At 38.2% G+C, this 14,261-nt stretch overlaps 1 protein-coding gene across 1 annotated transcript in view; it reads right to left on the bottom strand.

The window, feature by feature from the left end:
- The window catches only part of LOC105486341 (mannosidase beta), a 135,490-nt gene that overhangs the window by 87,165 nt on the left and 34,064 nt on the right, over positions 1–14,261 (bottom strand). The window contains exons 3-5 of the mRNA XM_011749197.2: positions 11,469–11,574; positions 10,484–10,654; positions 2,211–2,334 (exon numbers count right to left, since the gene is read on the bottom strand). Of these exons, the coding sequence (XP_011747499.1) occupies positions 2,211–2,334; positions 10,484–10,654; positions 11,469–11,574 (401 nt within the window). The remainder of the gene's footprint in view (positions 1–2,210; positions 2,335–10,483; positions 10,655–11,468; positions 11,575–14,261) is intronic.

Raw genomic sequence — 14,261 nt, 5'->3', positions numbered from 1 at the left:
CCAAATGTAGTTGAAAGGAGGAACTGTTTACACTGAATCTAAATTGAATTTTAAGCATCATTTAAATTAATTTAATTTATATAACATTCACCCAGTCACCAGTGACTAATAAAGTGAACTGTAATAACTCAGGAAGAAATGTTTAGTTTAATATTCAAAATTGTAAATTAAACTAGAGCAGTATTATTCAAAATTTTTTCAGGCATCAGGGTACCTAGAGCTTATAATGCATTTTGCAGACCACCTAAAATACTGATTAAGCTTCAAAACAAATAAATAACTTTTTGCTAAATCAGACCACTTTTTTTTTCTTTTTGAAACAGCATCTCACTCCATCACCCAGGCTAGAGTGCAGTGGTACAATCACAGCTCACAGCAGCTCTACCTCCTGAGCTCAAGCAATCTTCCCACCTCAGCCTCTTGAGTAGCTGGGACTACAGGTGAATGCCACCAGGCCTGGCTAATTTTTGTATTTTTTTGTCAGAGAGAGGATTTTGCCATGTTGCCCAGGCTAGTCTCTAACTCTTAGGCTCAGGGAATCCACCCATTTTAGCCTCCCAAAGTGCTGGAATTACAGGCATGAGCCATGGCGCTCGGCTCAGACCACTTCTTATACCAGATTCTGTTACTTATACCTGAGAAAACGTATGGGTGGTAACATGGGATGAAGGGAAATTAAACCACTATTTGATTTTAGTAGTGAAAATCTTTAGTTGGATTACACCTCAGAAGAATAGTTTGGGAAGCACTAAACTAGAGAATTATAAGCACAGCCACATTTACATGTACAACTTAAATTAGATCTTTTAATGCATTTTTAAAGTTTAAAAATACCAACAGCACCAAATAACCTCCTCAAATCGAAGCATCTGTCATTTGCTTTCATCTTCTGCCTTCAGATAATACAGATTTCTCTAATTGAATAGCAAGCTAAGGTCACCAGGGCTCTCAAGATAACAGAACTCTTGTACTGACACATCACATTCTTTCTTACTGATTTCATCTAGTTAGGCTTCCATGTGATTACACTGAGCATTGCATGCTCTCATTTAAGATCTCACTTGCCTCCATCTTCACCCTTCATTTCCCTAACTTCTCAAATCCTCACTGATCTTTGATTTTCTGGCTCTTATCTTGGAAGGTTATTTGTTTTGTTTGGCAATTGTTTGTATCTCCCCTTCTCACACATGAAGGATCAGTGTACCTACTCTATTTCTTTTCTACATCAAATAAACACAGTGCTGAGCAAAGAAAGCAACAAATATTTAACCAGCTTTTAACTTATCCACTGACATCTGTGAGATTTCTGAGGTTCTGTTTCAATGCTCCTTGATATTGAATAGTTGCTTCAACTAAAAAAGTACTATTTTTCACCTTAGAAATATTTCTCTTGGCCAGGCGCGGTGGCTCACATCTGTAATCCCAGCACTTTGGGAGGCTGAGGCAGGCAGATCACCTGAGGTCAGGAGTTCGAGACCAGCCTGGCCAACACGGAAAAAACCCGTCTCTACTAAAAATACAAAATTAGCTGGGCATGGTGGCACATGCCTGTAAACACAGCTACTCAGGAGGCTGAGGCAGGAGAATCGCTTGAACCTGGGAGGTGGAGGTTGCAGTGAGCCAAGATCATGCCATTGCACTCCAGCCTGGGCAACAAGAGTGAAACTCCGTCTCAAAAAATAAAAATAAAAAAGAAAAGAAATCTTTCTTTTGCCCTATTTACCTTCCAGTTTATTTTTAACTCTTCACAAGGCTGCTGTGTCAGGGCCCTTGTGTCAGGGCCCTCAGAGTAGTGCTCCCGGTTATGAAGAAAATGTACAGAGACAGCAAGTCAGTCTAACAATGTGAGCAAAGCAAGAATTCGACACTAAAAGTGACTACAGAGGCTGCAAAAAGGAGCACCAGCCAGCAGGCCCAGTCCTTTCAAGAAAGAATACTTATCTCAGGAAAACTTGGAGCTGCTCTTCCATTTTATTTTTTCCTTTTTCTGTAAAATATGCTAAAAGATATATACCTACATACCTGCTTTATATTGTCAATTTTCATGTAAAATCAGTTTGTACCTATTTTTTACTTTTATAAATTGATTGTACTACAAAGATTTTAAAAATTCTAAATCTCTGAGAAACATACCTCTGTATTTCAATTATAAACCCAATTTTTATAACAAGAAGACTCAAAAAGAAAAAAAATCACTTCTTTCAGCTTACCATATATTGGGGAAAATGTGAAGTCGTTCAGGTGACAAATATTATAGGCTTCAATTCTAACATCTTTCCAGATTCCCTGGGTAGGAAAGGAAGGCCCCCAGTCCCAACTAAAGGAACATTGCTCCTACAATTTCAAGGGGAAAAAGAAGATAAATTCTGATTACCATGAAATTTAAACATTATGAAAAACATTTTCTTTAAAAATGTTATATATGTGTATATAAGTTTGCTATGGCAGCCATAACAAAGTATCACAAACTAAGTGGTTTAAACAATGGAAATTTATTTTCTCACAGTGAAATCCAAGATCAAGTTATCAGCAGGTTTGGTTCCTCCTGAGGCCTCTCTCCTCTGTTTGCACTGTGTCCTCTTTTTCTGTGCTAAGCATCCCTGGTGTCTCTCTCCATTGTCCAAATGTCCCCTTCATACAAGGACACTAGTTGTATTGGAATAGGGCCCACCCTAACTGCCTCATTTTATCTTAATCACCCCTTAAAGACCTTCTCCAAATATGATTACATTCTGAGATACCAGAGGTTAGAACTTCAACATATGAATTTGGGGGGACCACAAGTTAGTGCAAAACTGTGTGTGTGTCCCCCAGCCACCATACACAGCCTCTGAAGTGGCCCACAATGATCCCCACTTTGAAGTGACCTAGTGAATCACTTCTAACCAACAGCATATAGCAGAAATGATGTGATTTTCTTAATTAGGTTATAAGAGACTAAGCCTTGAATTTTGGGTACTCTCTTATGCCCTCTCTTGGCCAAGAAGGAAGCCGGCCTCCGTGTCATGGGGCAGCTCTGCAGAGAGACCCACATGAGCAATCTGAGGTCTGCCAATAACCACAAGTGAGCTCAGAAACAGACTCTTCAGCCTTGAGTCAACTTGAGCCAAGCCTTGAGACAACTGCAGCTGTGGCTGACAGCTTGACTATAACCTCATGAGAGACCTGAAGCCAGAGGCACCCACCTAAGCCACACTCAATTCAGATTCCTAACTAATAGAAGCTACCATAATAAATGTTTTCTTTACTATTATTTTTTAGAAATCAGAAAACCTATAGTCCATATATTTTCTTTTTTTAACTTTTAACTTCAGGGGTACAAGTACAGGTTTGTTATACAGGTAAACTTGTGTCATGGGGGTTTGTCATAGAGATTATTTCATCATCCAGCTATTAAGCCTGGTACCCAATAGTTATTTTTCCTGATCTTCTCTCTGCTCCCACTCTCCACCTTCTGGTAGGCCCCAGTGTGTGTTGTTCTCCTCTATGTGTCCATGTGTTCTCATCAATAAATGTTGTTTTAAGCTGATACGTTTTGGCATAATTTGTTACATCACAATAGATAGTACAATATTCAGTATATCCAATATATCTATGTTACATATAACATATGAAAGAGATAAATTTGGCAGAAATGTTCTAAGAACATAAAATCTATGAAGAGTTGTACATGTATTCTTCAAATGCATACTACATTGAAGCAACTCAATAGTTCCTCTTTAAACTTCTCTATAATATCTCTGAACCTAACTACTGTATTTAAATCTAATGGCTACAAAGAATATTGCGCTTACATGTAATAATTAAAAAGAATGAGGAGACCGGGCGCAGTGGCTCACACCTATAATCTCAACACTCTGGGAGGCCAAGGTGGGCGGATCATCTGAGGTTGGGAGTTCGAGACCAGCCTGACCAACATGCAGAAACTCTGTTTCTACTAAAAATACAAAATTAATCGGGTGTGGTGGTGCATGCCTGTAATCCCAACTACTCAGGAGGCTCAGGCAGGAGAATCGCTTGAACCCGGGAGGCGGAGGTTATGGTGAGTTGAGATCGTGCCACTGCACTCCAGCCTGGGCAACAAGAGCAAAACTCAGTCTCAAAAAAAAAAAAAAAAAAAGAATGAAGAAACATATTGAAAGACAAACACTTTATAAATAGGTTTTAAAAAGCTCTGGCTAAACTTGCCAACCTCAGGTATGAATTCAGAAGTCCTTGTTTCTGTACATGAAGCCCAAAAACAATCAGTTCGATCTTTAGCCCCTGACACAGGTGGCCAAGGCAGATATTTTATCCAGTCTTATTTGACCTTGGTACGTGTCTCTCCCTTAATGACACTCAACTTCCATATTAAGTTACAGAGTTCAAATTCAAAAATAAGAAATAATTCTGTAAAATAAATCCCTTTCACACAGAATGTTTTCTAATTTCTACTTCTTAAAAGAAAAAAATATTTTCAGAACAGTTAATTAAAACATGTAAAGCTATGAGTTCAGCTTTTAAAAAGGAACAAGTTTGGGTCATACATTTTATGGGGGGAAAAAAAAGTAACAAGAACCAGAGGAAATATTAAAATCCTTCTAGATGGAGTCATTTGTAGAACAGAACCTGAAGATTTGGCCAAACTTTGTCATTTAGGTATTATTTCCTTAGCTCTGTACTTACCTAAGATAGAGATAAATTTGTTTTTACTAGAGAGAAAAACAAAGAACTAAAATTATAGCATCCACATCTGTCTAAATTTACCACTTAAGCACCAGATTCTCATATTCAGAATGAAAACCATCTTGGGGACATTTATGGGAGAATTTTAGTATCTATTTGTAATTTTTTCATTGGAGATACGGAAAAGAAGGACAGCAAAATAATCAACATCTTATGAGAGAGACTATTTTCCCCATTAAGGGTGACAAATCACTCTTGACCTCTTCAAGAAGTTTTTTTTGAAGTGCTTTCTATGTTTCACGCTGGGAGTACTTCAGTATACACAACAGACACAGTTCTTCTGCTTATAGCGCTCACAGTCAAGCATGAAATTCAGGCGCTGAATAAATAATTACAAGTATAATGAGTTTTACAATGGAAATAGGCAGGGGACATATAGTCAGAGGTTGAGGAGGATAGGTATCAAGATGAGTTCTCCTGAAAAAAATGGCCCTGAGGGGTGAGTACCATTTATCCACTGTGAGCAGGCAAAAGGCAAGTAGAAGCTGTTTTTTTTTTTTTTTTTGAGATGAGTCTCACTGTCACCCAGGCTGAAGTGCAGTGGCACAATCTTGGCTCACTGCAGCCTCAACCTCCAGGCTCCTCCCCCCTCAGCCTCCTGAGTAGCTGAGACTACAGGCTAATTTTTGTATTTTTCTTAGAGCTGGGGTTTTGTCATGTTGTCCACACTGATCTTAAGCTCCTGAACTCAAGTAATCTACTTGCCTTGGACTCCCAAAGTGCTGGGATTACAGTCATGAGTCACTGCCCTGGCTCAGAAGCATTCCTTTTAGCAGGAACAGCATGTGCAAAGGTCAGGAGGTGCAGGACAGTATGATGCATTTCGGGAGCTGAAGAGGCAGGGAGAATGGGAAGAGGCAGGGAGAAGACTGGAGAAGTGAGCATGGGCCAGACAGAGCTAAGAGAGCTAAGACCCAACGACATTGGCCTAAAGGCAATGAGAAGCTGTTGAAGAGTTTGAAGAAGAGCAGTGCTGTGATCATTTTTTCCTGAAAAGATCATTCTATCTGCTCTGTGAATGATTAACTAGAGGAAGGCAAGTGAAGCTTCAGGGATGCCAGTTAGGCAATCAGGGCAATATTTCATGCAAGGTATGACTGAACTCAAGAGATAGTAGCAGAAATGAAATGTGAACAGACTGAAGAGCTATTGAAGAGGTACTATTTGCATCATCAAGAGGACTAAGCAATTGATTGAAGAAAGAAAAAGGAGAGAAAGGTGTCAAGAAAAACTCGAGTTTTTGGCTTGAGTACCTGTTGTGGATAGTGTTCCATTCAGCAAGAGACAGAACCCTGGGATAAGGATGTAGATCACAAGTGCAGTGTGGAGCATACTGAGCTTTAGGTCCCTGTGAATCAGACAAGGGATGATGCTAAATAAGCATCTGAATGTAAGATCTGGAATTGAAGAAAAGTTGGGCTGAAGACACAATATTGGAAGACAATGGCAAATAGATTTATTATGGAAGAAATGAAAAATGAGATAGCCTAGAGAGGGTATAAAATGAGAAAAGAGTCTAGAACAGAGAAAGACCCTATAATATAACTTTTAGGAGAACAAGGATGTGGATAAAGAGACTTACAAGGAAAGGCCAGAGATGTAAATGGAAAACAAGAAAGATGGCATCAAACCTTGGTAAGAGGGTAGCTGAAGTGATGAATCCCATTATCCATGCTGGACAGAAAAGAAAGCAGAGACAAGAGGGGACTTAGGTTGCTACAAGGAAAGCAGAGGGTCAAAGAACTGGTGAAAGAGAGTATCGGGGGAACCAGCCTCCAATATTTCAACATAGGTTCTTTTCTATTTTCCCTAAGTGTCAGCCAGTCTGAGAAATAAAAAGAAAGAGTACAAAGAGAGAAATTTTACAGTTGGGCCTCTGGGGATGACATCACATATTGGTAGGACCATGATGATGACCCTGAGCCACAAAACCAACAAGTTTTTATTTGGGATTTTAAAAGGGGAGGGGGTGTACAAACAGGGAGTAAATCACAAAGATCACATGCTTCAAAGGGCAATAAAGATCACAAGGCAAGGCAAAATTAGAATTACTGATGAGGGTCTATGTCCCACTGTGCATGCATTGTCTTGATAAACATCTTAACAGGAAATGGGGTTCGAGAGCAGAGAACCAGTTTGACTGGAATTTACCAGGCTGGAATTTCCCAATCCTAGTGAGCCTGAGGGTACTGCAGGAGACCAGGGCCTATTTCAGTCCTGATCTCAACTGCATAAGACAGACACTCCAGAGCAACCATCTATAGACCTACCCCCAGGAATGCATTCCTTCCCAGGGTTACTCCTTGCTGGGAAAAGAATTCAGCAATATTGCTCCTACTCACACATCCATTTATAGGCTTTCTGCAAGAAGAAAAATATGGCTCTGGTCTGCCCGACCCCTCAGGCAGTCAGACCTTATGGTTATCTTCCCTTGTTCCCTGAAAATTGCTGTTATTCTGTTCTTTTTCAGGGTGCACTGATTTCATATTGTTCAAACACACGTTTTACAATCAGATTTCATATTGTTCAAACACACATGTCCTACAATCAATTTCTACAATAGTGGTCCTCAGGTGACGTATATTCTCAGTTTATGAAGATAACAGGATTAAGAGATTAAAGTAAAGACCCACTAACTTCATAATAAGCTAAGCTGAGCATCTTGTTCATTACCTGTAATTATAGTAATAAGCCTCCAAAATAGATATCACCACTCTAATTTTTGAATGGTTGTATAGCACTTTACAACATGCAAAGGGCACTTACATTGTTATTTCACTATATCCTCATATCAGGGATTAGCTCCATGTACAAATGATGGGCATGCCTAAAGTTATTCTATGTTCACAAAGCCAGAATTCAAACCCAAGACTCTTGACTTGGTTTCCAACTCAGGTATCTTCCCACTGGACCATGTCAATCTAGTCAGAAATACCTAGATGCAACTTGCAATTGTTCTGGAAGTCTACCCTAAGATTAGTTTCCAAAACATTGTGATAGCAGAAAACTGGGTATGATTCCTGATGTCAGTGACAAAGGGCTTTGTTCTATCTAGATAACTTGAGAGTATGTTTTAAATACCACAAATTGAATAGAAGGTGGAGGGAAAATAGCATATGAATATATATATAACATTTATATTATCTTTATTAATGACTTGAAAAGTAACTTTTCACATTAGGATCCAGGTTAGTTTCAGTTTTGATAAAGGTTAAAAATGGAAGGGGAAGCCAGCACGGTAGCTCACACCTGTAATCCCAGCACTTTGAGAGGCCAAGGTGGGTGGATCACCTGAGGTCAGGAGTTCGTGACCAGCCTGGCCAACATGGTGAAACCCCATTTCTACTAAAAAAATACAAAAATTAGCCAGGCATGGTGGCAGGTGCCTGTAATCCCAGCTACTCAGGAGGCTGAGGCAGGAGAATCATTTGAACCTGGGAAGCAGAGGTTGCAGTGAGCTGAGGTCATGCCACTGCACTCCAGCCTGGGTGACAGAGCAAGACTCCATCTTAAAAAAAAAAAAGAAAAGAAAGGAAGGAAGCGGAGAGGTAAAAACTACAACCTCTAGCATTTAAACCACTGTGTCATTGGAAGCCAAAGGCAAAAGAATCAAAAGATAAATCTTATCCAGAATTATAAGTATACAAATATTCCATGGAATACTTGACTACTTGTCAAAGCAATACTCTAAGGCTGTTATTACAGTAGTTTGAACAAATGGTTAATGGGTCATTGACATAAGTTTGGGTAGGTTGAATCAAACAGGAGGAGGTATAATTTTAACCCTAGTACTTCTATTAAGGAAACATAATTTAATAGTAAATCCATCCAGCTGAAAGAGAGCCACTTAATTTAATCAGAACATATTAGCTAATGTAACAGTTCTGCCTAAAGAGTATTGGGAAAATATGTTTAGTGTCTTCACAATGAGCCCAATCACTACATTTGTTGTTAAAACTAAATTTCATGGCTCACGTCTGTAATCCCAACACTATGGGAGGCCAAGGCAGGTGGACCACCTGAGGTCAGAAGTTCAAGAGCAGCCTGGCCAACATGGCGAAACTCCATCTCTACTAAAAATAAAAAAATTAGCCAAGTGTGGTGGTGCATGCCTGGAATCCCAGCTACTCGGGAGACCAAGGCAAGAGAATTGTTTTAACACGGGAGGCGGAGGTTGCAGTGAGCCGAGGTCTCGCCAGTACATTCCAGCTTGGGCAACAGAGCAAGACTCTATCTCAAATAAATAAATAAATAATAAATAAATAAATTCAATCCTTCAAAAAATTAAAAATAGAGTTACCGTATGATCTAACCACACCATTTCTGGGAATATATCCAAAAGAATCGAAAGAAGGGTCATGTAGAGATATTTGTACACCCATGTTCATAGCAGCATTATTCACGACAGCCAAAAGGTGGAAGCAACCTACATGTCCATCAGCGGATGAATGGATAAACAAAACGTGGTCTATGCATAGAATGGTATGTCATTCAGCCTTAAAAAGTAAAGAAATTCTGACACATGCTACAACATGGATGCATCATGAGGAAATTACGCTAAGTGAAATAAATCAGTCACAAAAAGACAAATACTGTATGATTCCACTTATATAAGATTTCTAGAGGAATCAAACACACAGAAAAGAAGGTGGCTCACACCTGTAATCCCGGCACTTTGGGAGGCCAAAGTGGATAGATTGCTTGAGCCTTAGAGTTAAAGACCAGCCTGGTCAACATGGCAAAATCTTGTCTCTACAAAAAAAATACAAAAATCATCTGGGCACGGTGGCGTTCGCCTGTAGTCCCAGCTACTCAAGAGACCTAGGTGGAAGGATCGCTTGAGCCCGGGAGGTGGAGGCTGCAGTGAGTTGTGATCGCACCACTGTACTCCAGCCTGGGCAACAGAGTGCGACCCAGTCTCAAAAAAAAAAAAGAAAGAAAGAAAAGAGTAGAAGGGTGGTTGCCAGGGGCTGGGGAGAAGGAAATGGAGAGCTACTGTTTAAACTATAATGGGTATAATATAATATAATGGGTAATGGGTATAGAGTTTCAGTTTTGCAAGATGAGAAAGTTCTATGGTTACTCAACAATGTAAATATACTTAACACTACTAAACTGTACACTTAAAAATTATTAAAATGATAAATTTTATGTATAGTTTATACAACTAAATTTTTTAAATATGAAATAAAATGAAATAAACATTAAAAAACCAAGTGTCACACAGAATACTAATTTAATCATGTAGTAAAATAGATCCAAGTCCTCTAGAATGGAATCAGACTCAAAGAAAAATAATTACTTTTGTGGACTTTGTTATCTTTATGTTAGATTTTATGAGAACTCGACAGTAAGATGCAAGAACATATCATCAAATATACTAATATTTGCAGAAGCCTTCCTAGAAACAAGAATCACTAATACATTTTCACAATCTGGTGAAAAGTTTGATAAACTTAATTGTTAAAAAAATAATTTGTAAAGTTCCATTTTCAACCACATATTTTTCTTTTCCTTTCTTTTTCTGTTACCTAAGTTCTGAACACGCTTCAGGAAGAAAACTTAGAAAAAGATAAAGATTCTCCACAATATTTCAAATAATCTTTTGATTCTTATCTCAAATTTTCAAACCCCACTAAGGGATCAGGAAAGAGATTCCTAACTTCTGAAATGCCATGGGAGTCTCCAAATAAGCATTTCATAAGCCAGCACATCCTGTCCTCAAAAATAAAACCCGACCTGTTTGAGAGACCATTACCTTCCGGACAAAGTTGACATGGCATTCACCCTTCTGCACAAGTGGAGGGCAGTCCGGGGGCACCGGGTAGCGTGTGTGAGCTTTGCTCTGCTGTGCTGCATACAACACTGCTGACTGGAAACGCAGCTCAATGGAGTTCACGTCCCTGACCACGTTGGTAATATCAAAGCTCTAAGTTGAAGGGAACAAACAGACAAACCCATGATGTGGAAGTAGTCTTGTGTGTAAAATTTTAGATAAAGGCATTTTGTATGAAAGATGCATAATATAATGCCAATCTAGGTTTAGCCTCCTTGCAAGGGAAACACTTCTCTGAAATACTGTATCACTTAGTTGTCCACTTTTAGTTAAAACTAAGCATATTTTCCTACCCAGTCCAAGTTTCTAGGCTTCTCCTTCTATTTTTCCTGGCAGAATGATGGTTCTAGGGAAATGGATAGAGCAAAAAATAACTTTAGCTCTGGAATGCCTGCTCTGTCTACTTATATGTGGCCTTGAACTGCCAAGTGTTTCCTAGACGCTTCATGACAACCTGCCTCTCTGGTATGAACAGCATGCATTTCTAAGTCATGAGTTATTTTTGTTTTGATAAAGTCTACCTTTGAAAGGAAAGGAAGATCAGGATATAATCTCTTAATGTAACTATTCCAGAAAGGAAATGACATTTTATTTTAAAATCATTTGTCCAATGAAACTGTATCGCCAAAGAAGGGACTGGCATGTTTTGAACACTTCCTATGTGCCAAGAACTTGCCAACATTTTATATAATTAGCTTACTAAATCCCCACACTAACCCCATGGGGTTTGTAAGGTTTCCATTATTTCACAAATCTGGCAACTGAGAAATGAAGTAACTCATCCAGTGCTTTAATGAGCTTGTATTTGTCACATGGCCAATTATGCATTTACTTTTCTCTACTCACAAAAGCAATTAACATAAACACACATAAATGGTTTTTTAACCTGATGTCATTATAAACTTACATATCTATTGAACATATTGTCTGTTTCCCCAATAGTGACTTCATTGAACAGGATTTTTGAAATTGTATCCACTCCCTCAAGAATCAAATTTACTTTTTGCCATTTGCTAAAAAAAAGAAAAGATTTTTAAAACAAGATGTGTAAAACATTAACTTAGATAAGTCTCTTTTTTATTATTTAAGGCCTAAAGAAATAAATATTCCACAAAAAAAAAATTCTTAAAGGTAATTTCCAGTGACATTTTCAGAAGTACTGCTTTAAAACATACTTACATTCTTTGAGTGATGCAGCTTATCTTTCTCCATAATGTATCAATAAATCACCATAAAACCAAGAGCACAACTTATAAATTCCAAATATATTGACTTTTTCCAGTTAATACTTCAGAAAGTTATTATGAGAACCAAGTTAGGCTGGGAGCAGTGGCTCATGCCTGTAATCCCAGAACTCTGGGAGGCCTAGGCAGGCGGATCACCTGAGGTCAGGAGTTCGAGACCAGCCTGGCCAACATGGCGAAACCCTGTCTCTACTAAAATTGCAAAAAACTAGCCAGGTGTTGTGGCAGCTGCCTGTAATCCGAGCTACTAGGGAGGCTGAGGCAGGAGAATCACTTGAACCCAGGAGGCGGAGGTTGCAGTGAGCGGATATCCTGCTACTGCACTCGCGAGATTCCGTCTCAAAAAAAAGAAAAAGAGAACCAAGTTAAATAATAGACATAAAACGTTCTCACAAACTACATTTACTGACACTGTCTAAGAGAACACATTAGAAAACCATCATCTATAAATGAATATTATGCACCCAGCACTCCGCTAAGCCTTACAGGAAACTGTAATAGTGCCTGAATTTAAGGAGTCTGCAATCTGGTTGGCATTTGGTGGCTGGCTGGCAATATTGTTGAACAACTACAAGTGCTATCAGAGTTTATCTCATAAGAAAAGATTTCGAGATAGAAACAAGAACGTAATGAACAGAATAATAAATAAAATGTGTTATATTCATACAATAAAATACTATTCAACAATAAAAAGGAATGAAGTACTGATACATGCTACAACATGGATGAACTTTGAAAACATTATTATGCTAAGTGAAAGAGGCAGTCACAAAGGCCCACATATTGTATGATTCCATTTATATGAGGTAACCAGAACAAGCAAATCCAGAGGGACAGAAAGTAAAGTAGTGGTTCCTAGGGCTGGGGTAAGAATTCAAGGGCAATGGCAAACGACTGCTAATGGGTGTAACTTTTTGCGGGGGATGAGGAAAATATTCTAAAATTGATTGTGGTGATGGTTTTGTAACTGTAAATATACTAAAAACCATTGAATTATATACTTTAAATTACTGAATTGTACAGTATGTTAATTATATATCAATAAAGTATTTTTTTAACTAGGTAGAAATGCCTGGGTAGAGGCATTTCTATTCCCCTTACACCCTTTGCTCTTTGCAGGAACCCCTTACCCCTGCAAAGAGCGAAACCAAAACAAGGAAGTGTTGACAGCATGAATTACTAGGTAATTGACTCATGTGTGTAATTTGGGCTGGAGAGCTAAGGAAGAAAAGGCTGGACAAATCCAAGGGGCAGAGAGGTGCGGGCAGTGTTACAGGGACAGACATCATTCAGCTGTATTTTCACAGACAAGTGAGAAGTTTATACTTGATTTGCCAAGTAAAACAGACACTTGCTATTCTTGAGCGAATACCTATCTTGGCAAAATCAATATTCTGGGATGATTAATCTAATGTTTCTAAATAGAAAAGATTGGAGAATAAAAGAATGAAGCAAGAAATTTGATTAGGCAGCTTTGGCCTCTTTCCTGGCACTCATCTTCTAGGCAAAGATGGAAAGATGGAAATGAGATGGAAGGGGCAAAACCAAGAGAAATGTTAGACAAAAATTTGCAAGACCCAGAACAGACTGAACACAGGAAGATGAAGAAAAGATGTAATAAGCCCAAAGCACCTTAGACATAGATTGGAAAATGGTGTTACATTAAGAGAAACAATGAAGCTGTTAGAATATAAAGTTTTAAGGGGGAAAGTTAATAGGATATGTTGAGTTCAAGGTGAAATAGAACCATTATGAAAGATACTCTAAAGATTATCTGTAAATAAAAGCCTGGAGCACAGCAGAAACTCCATGATATTGATAACAGTATTCTGGCCTTCTTCCCCCTTTAAAAGACTAGTAAATAATTACCAAAAAAAAAATCACATAAAAGGGACGGAAGAATTTTTTTAATTTAGCAGTAGTAGTGGTAACTTTGGGTAACATTCTGCCTCATATGGAAATATTTGCTCATAACAACAGAACATTACTGAAAATAATACCTGTGCTTCACCTCCTGGCCTCACCACGTAGTATAGGTCAAGGTCATAGTCTCAATGGCTGGTTAGTACTACATAGAGCAAATGATACATCTACTAGACATAGAGCAAATTATAATCCTACTAGACAATATAATATCTACTCTAATGATTACTAATCATTACTAATTACATTAGTAATTACATTATGATTGCTAATCATAATGTAATCATCAGAGTATATATTATAATATTATAATAAATATATACTCTGATGATTACAAGGGAGTGGGAAAGAGGAAATCTACATAAGATCTGAGTAGGTTTAGATGGCTCCATTATAACAACTGGAAAAATGATTCCATAAGACACCATTTGGTGACTGTTGATTAGTAGCACCATCCTCATATACAAAACAAAACATAAATAATATATTCACTTTTATAGTACAAGGCTTTCATTTTACTTAACTCTCAGATA

The sequence above is a fragment of the Macaca nemestrina genome, chromosome 3 (assembly GCF_043159975.1).
Source record: "Macaca nemestrina isolate mMacNem1 chromosome 3, mMacNem.hap1, whole genome shotgun sequence".
NCBI lineage: Eukaryota > Metazoa > Chordata > Mammalia > Primates > Cercopithecidae > Macaca > Macaca nemestrina.
Note: the sequence above shows the minus strand (reverse complement) of the source record. Positions and strands in the feature narration are given on the sequence as shown.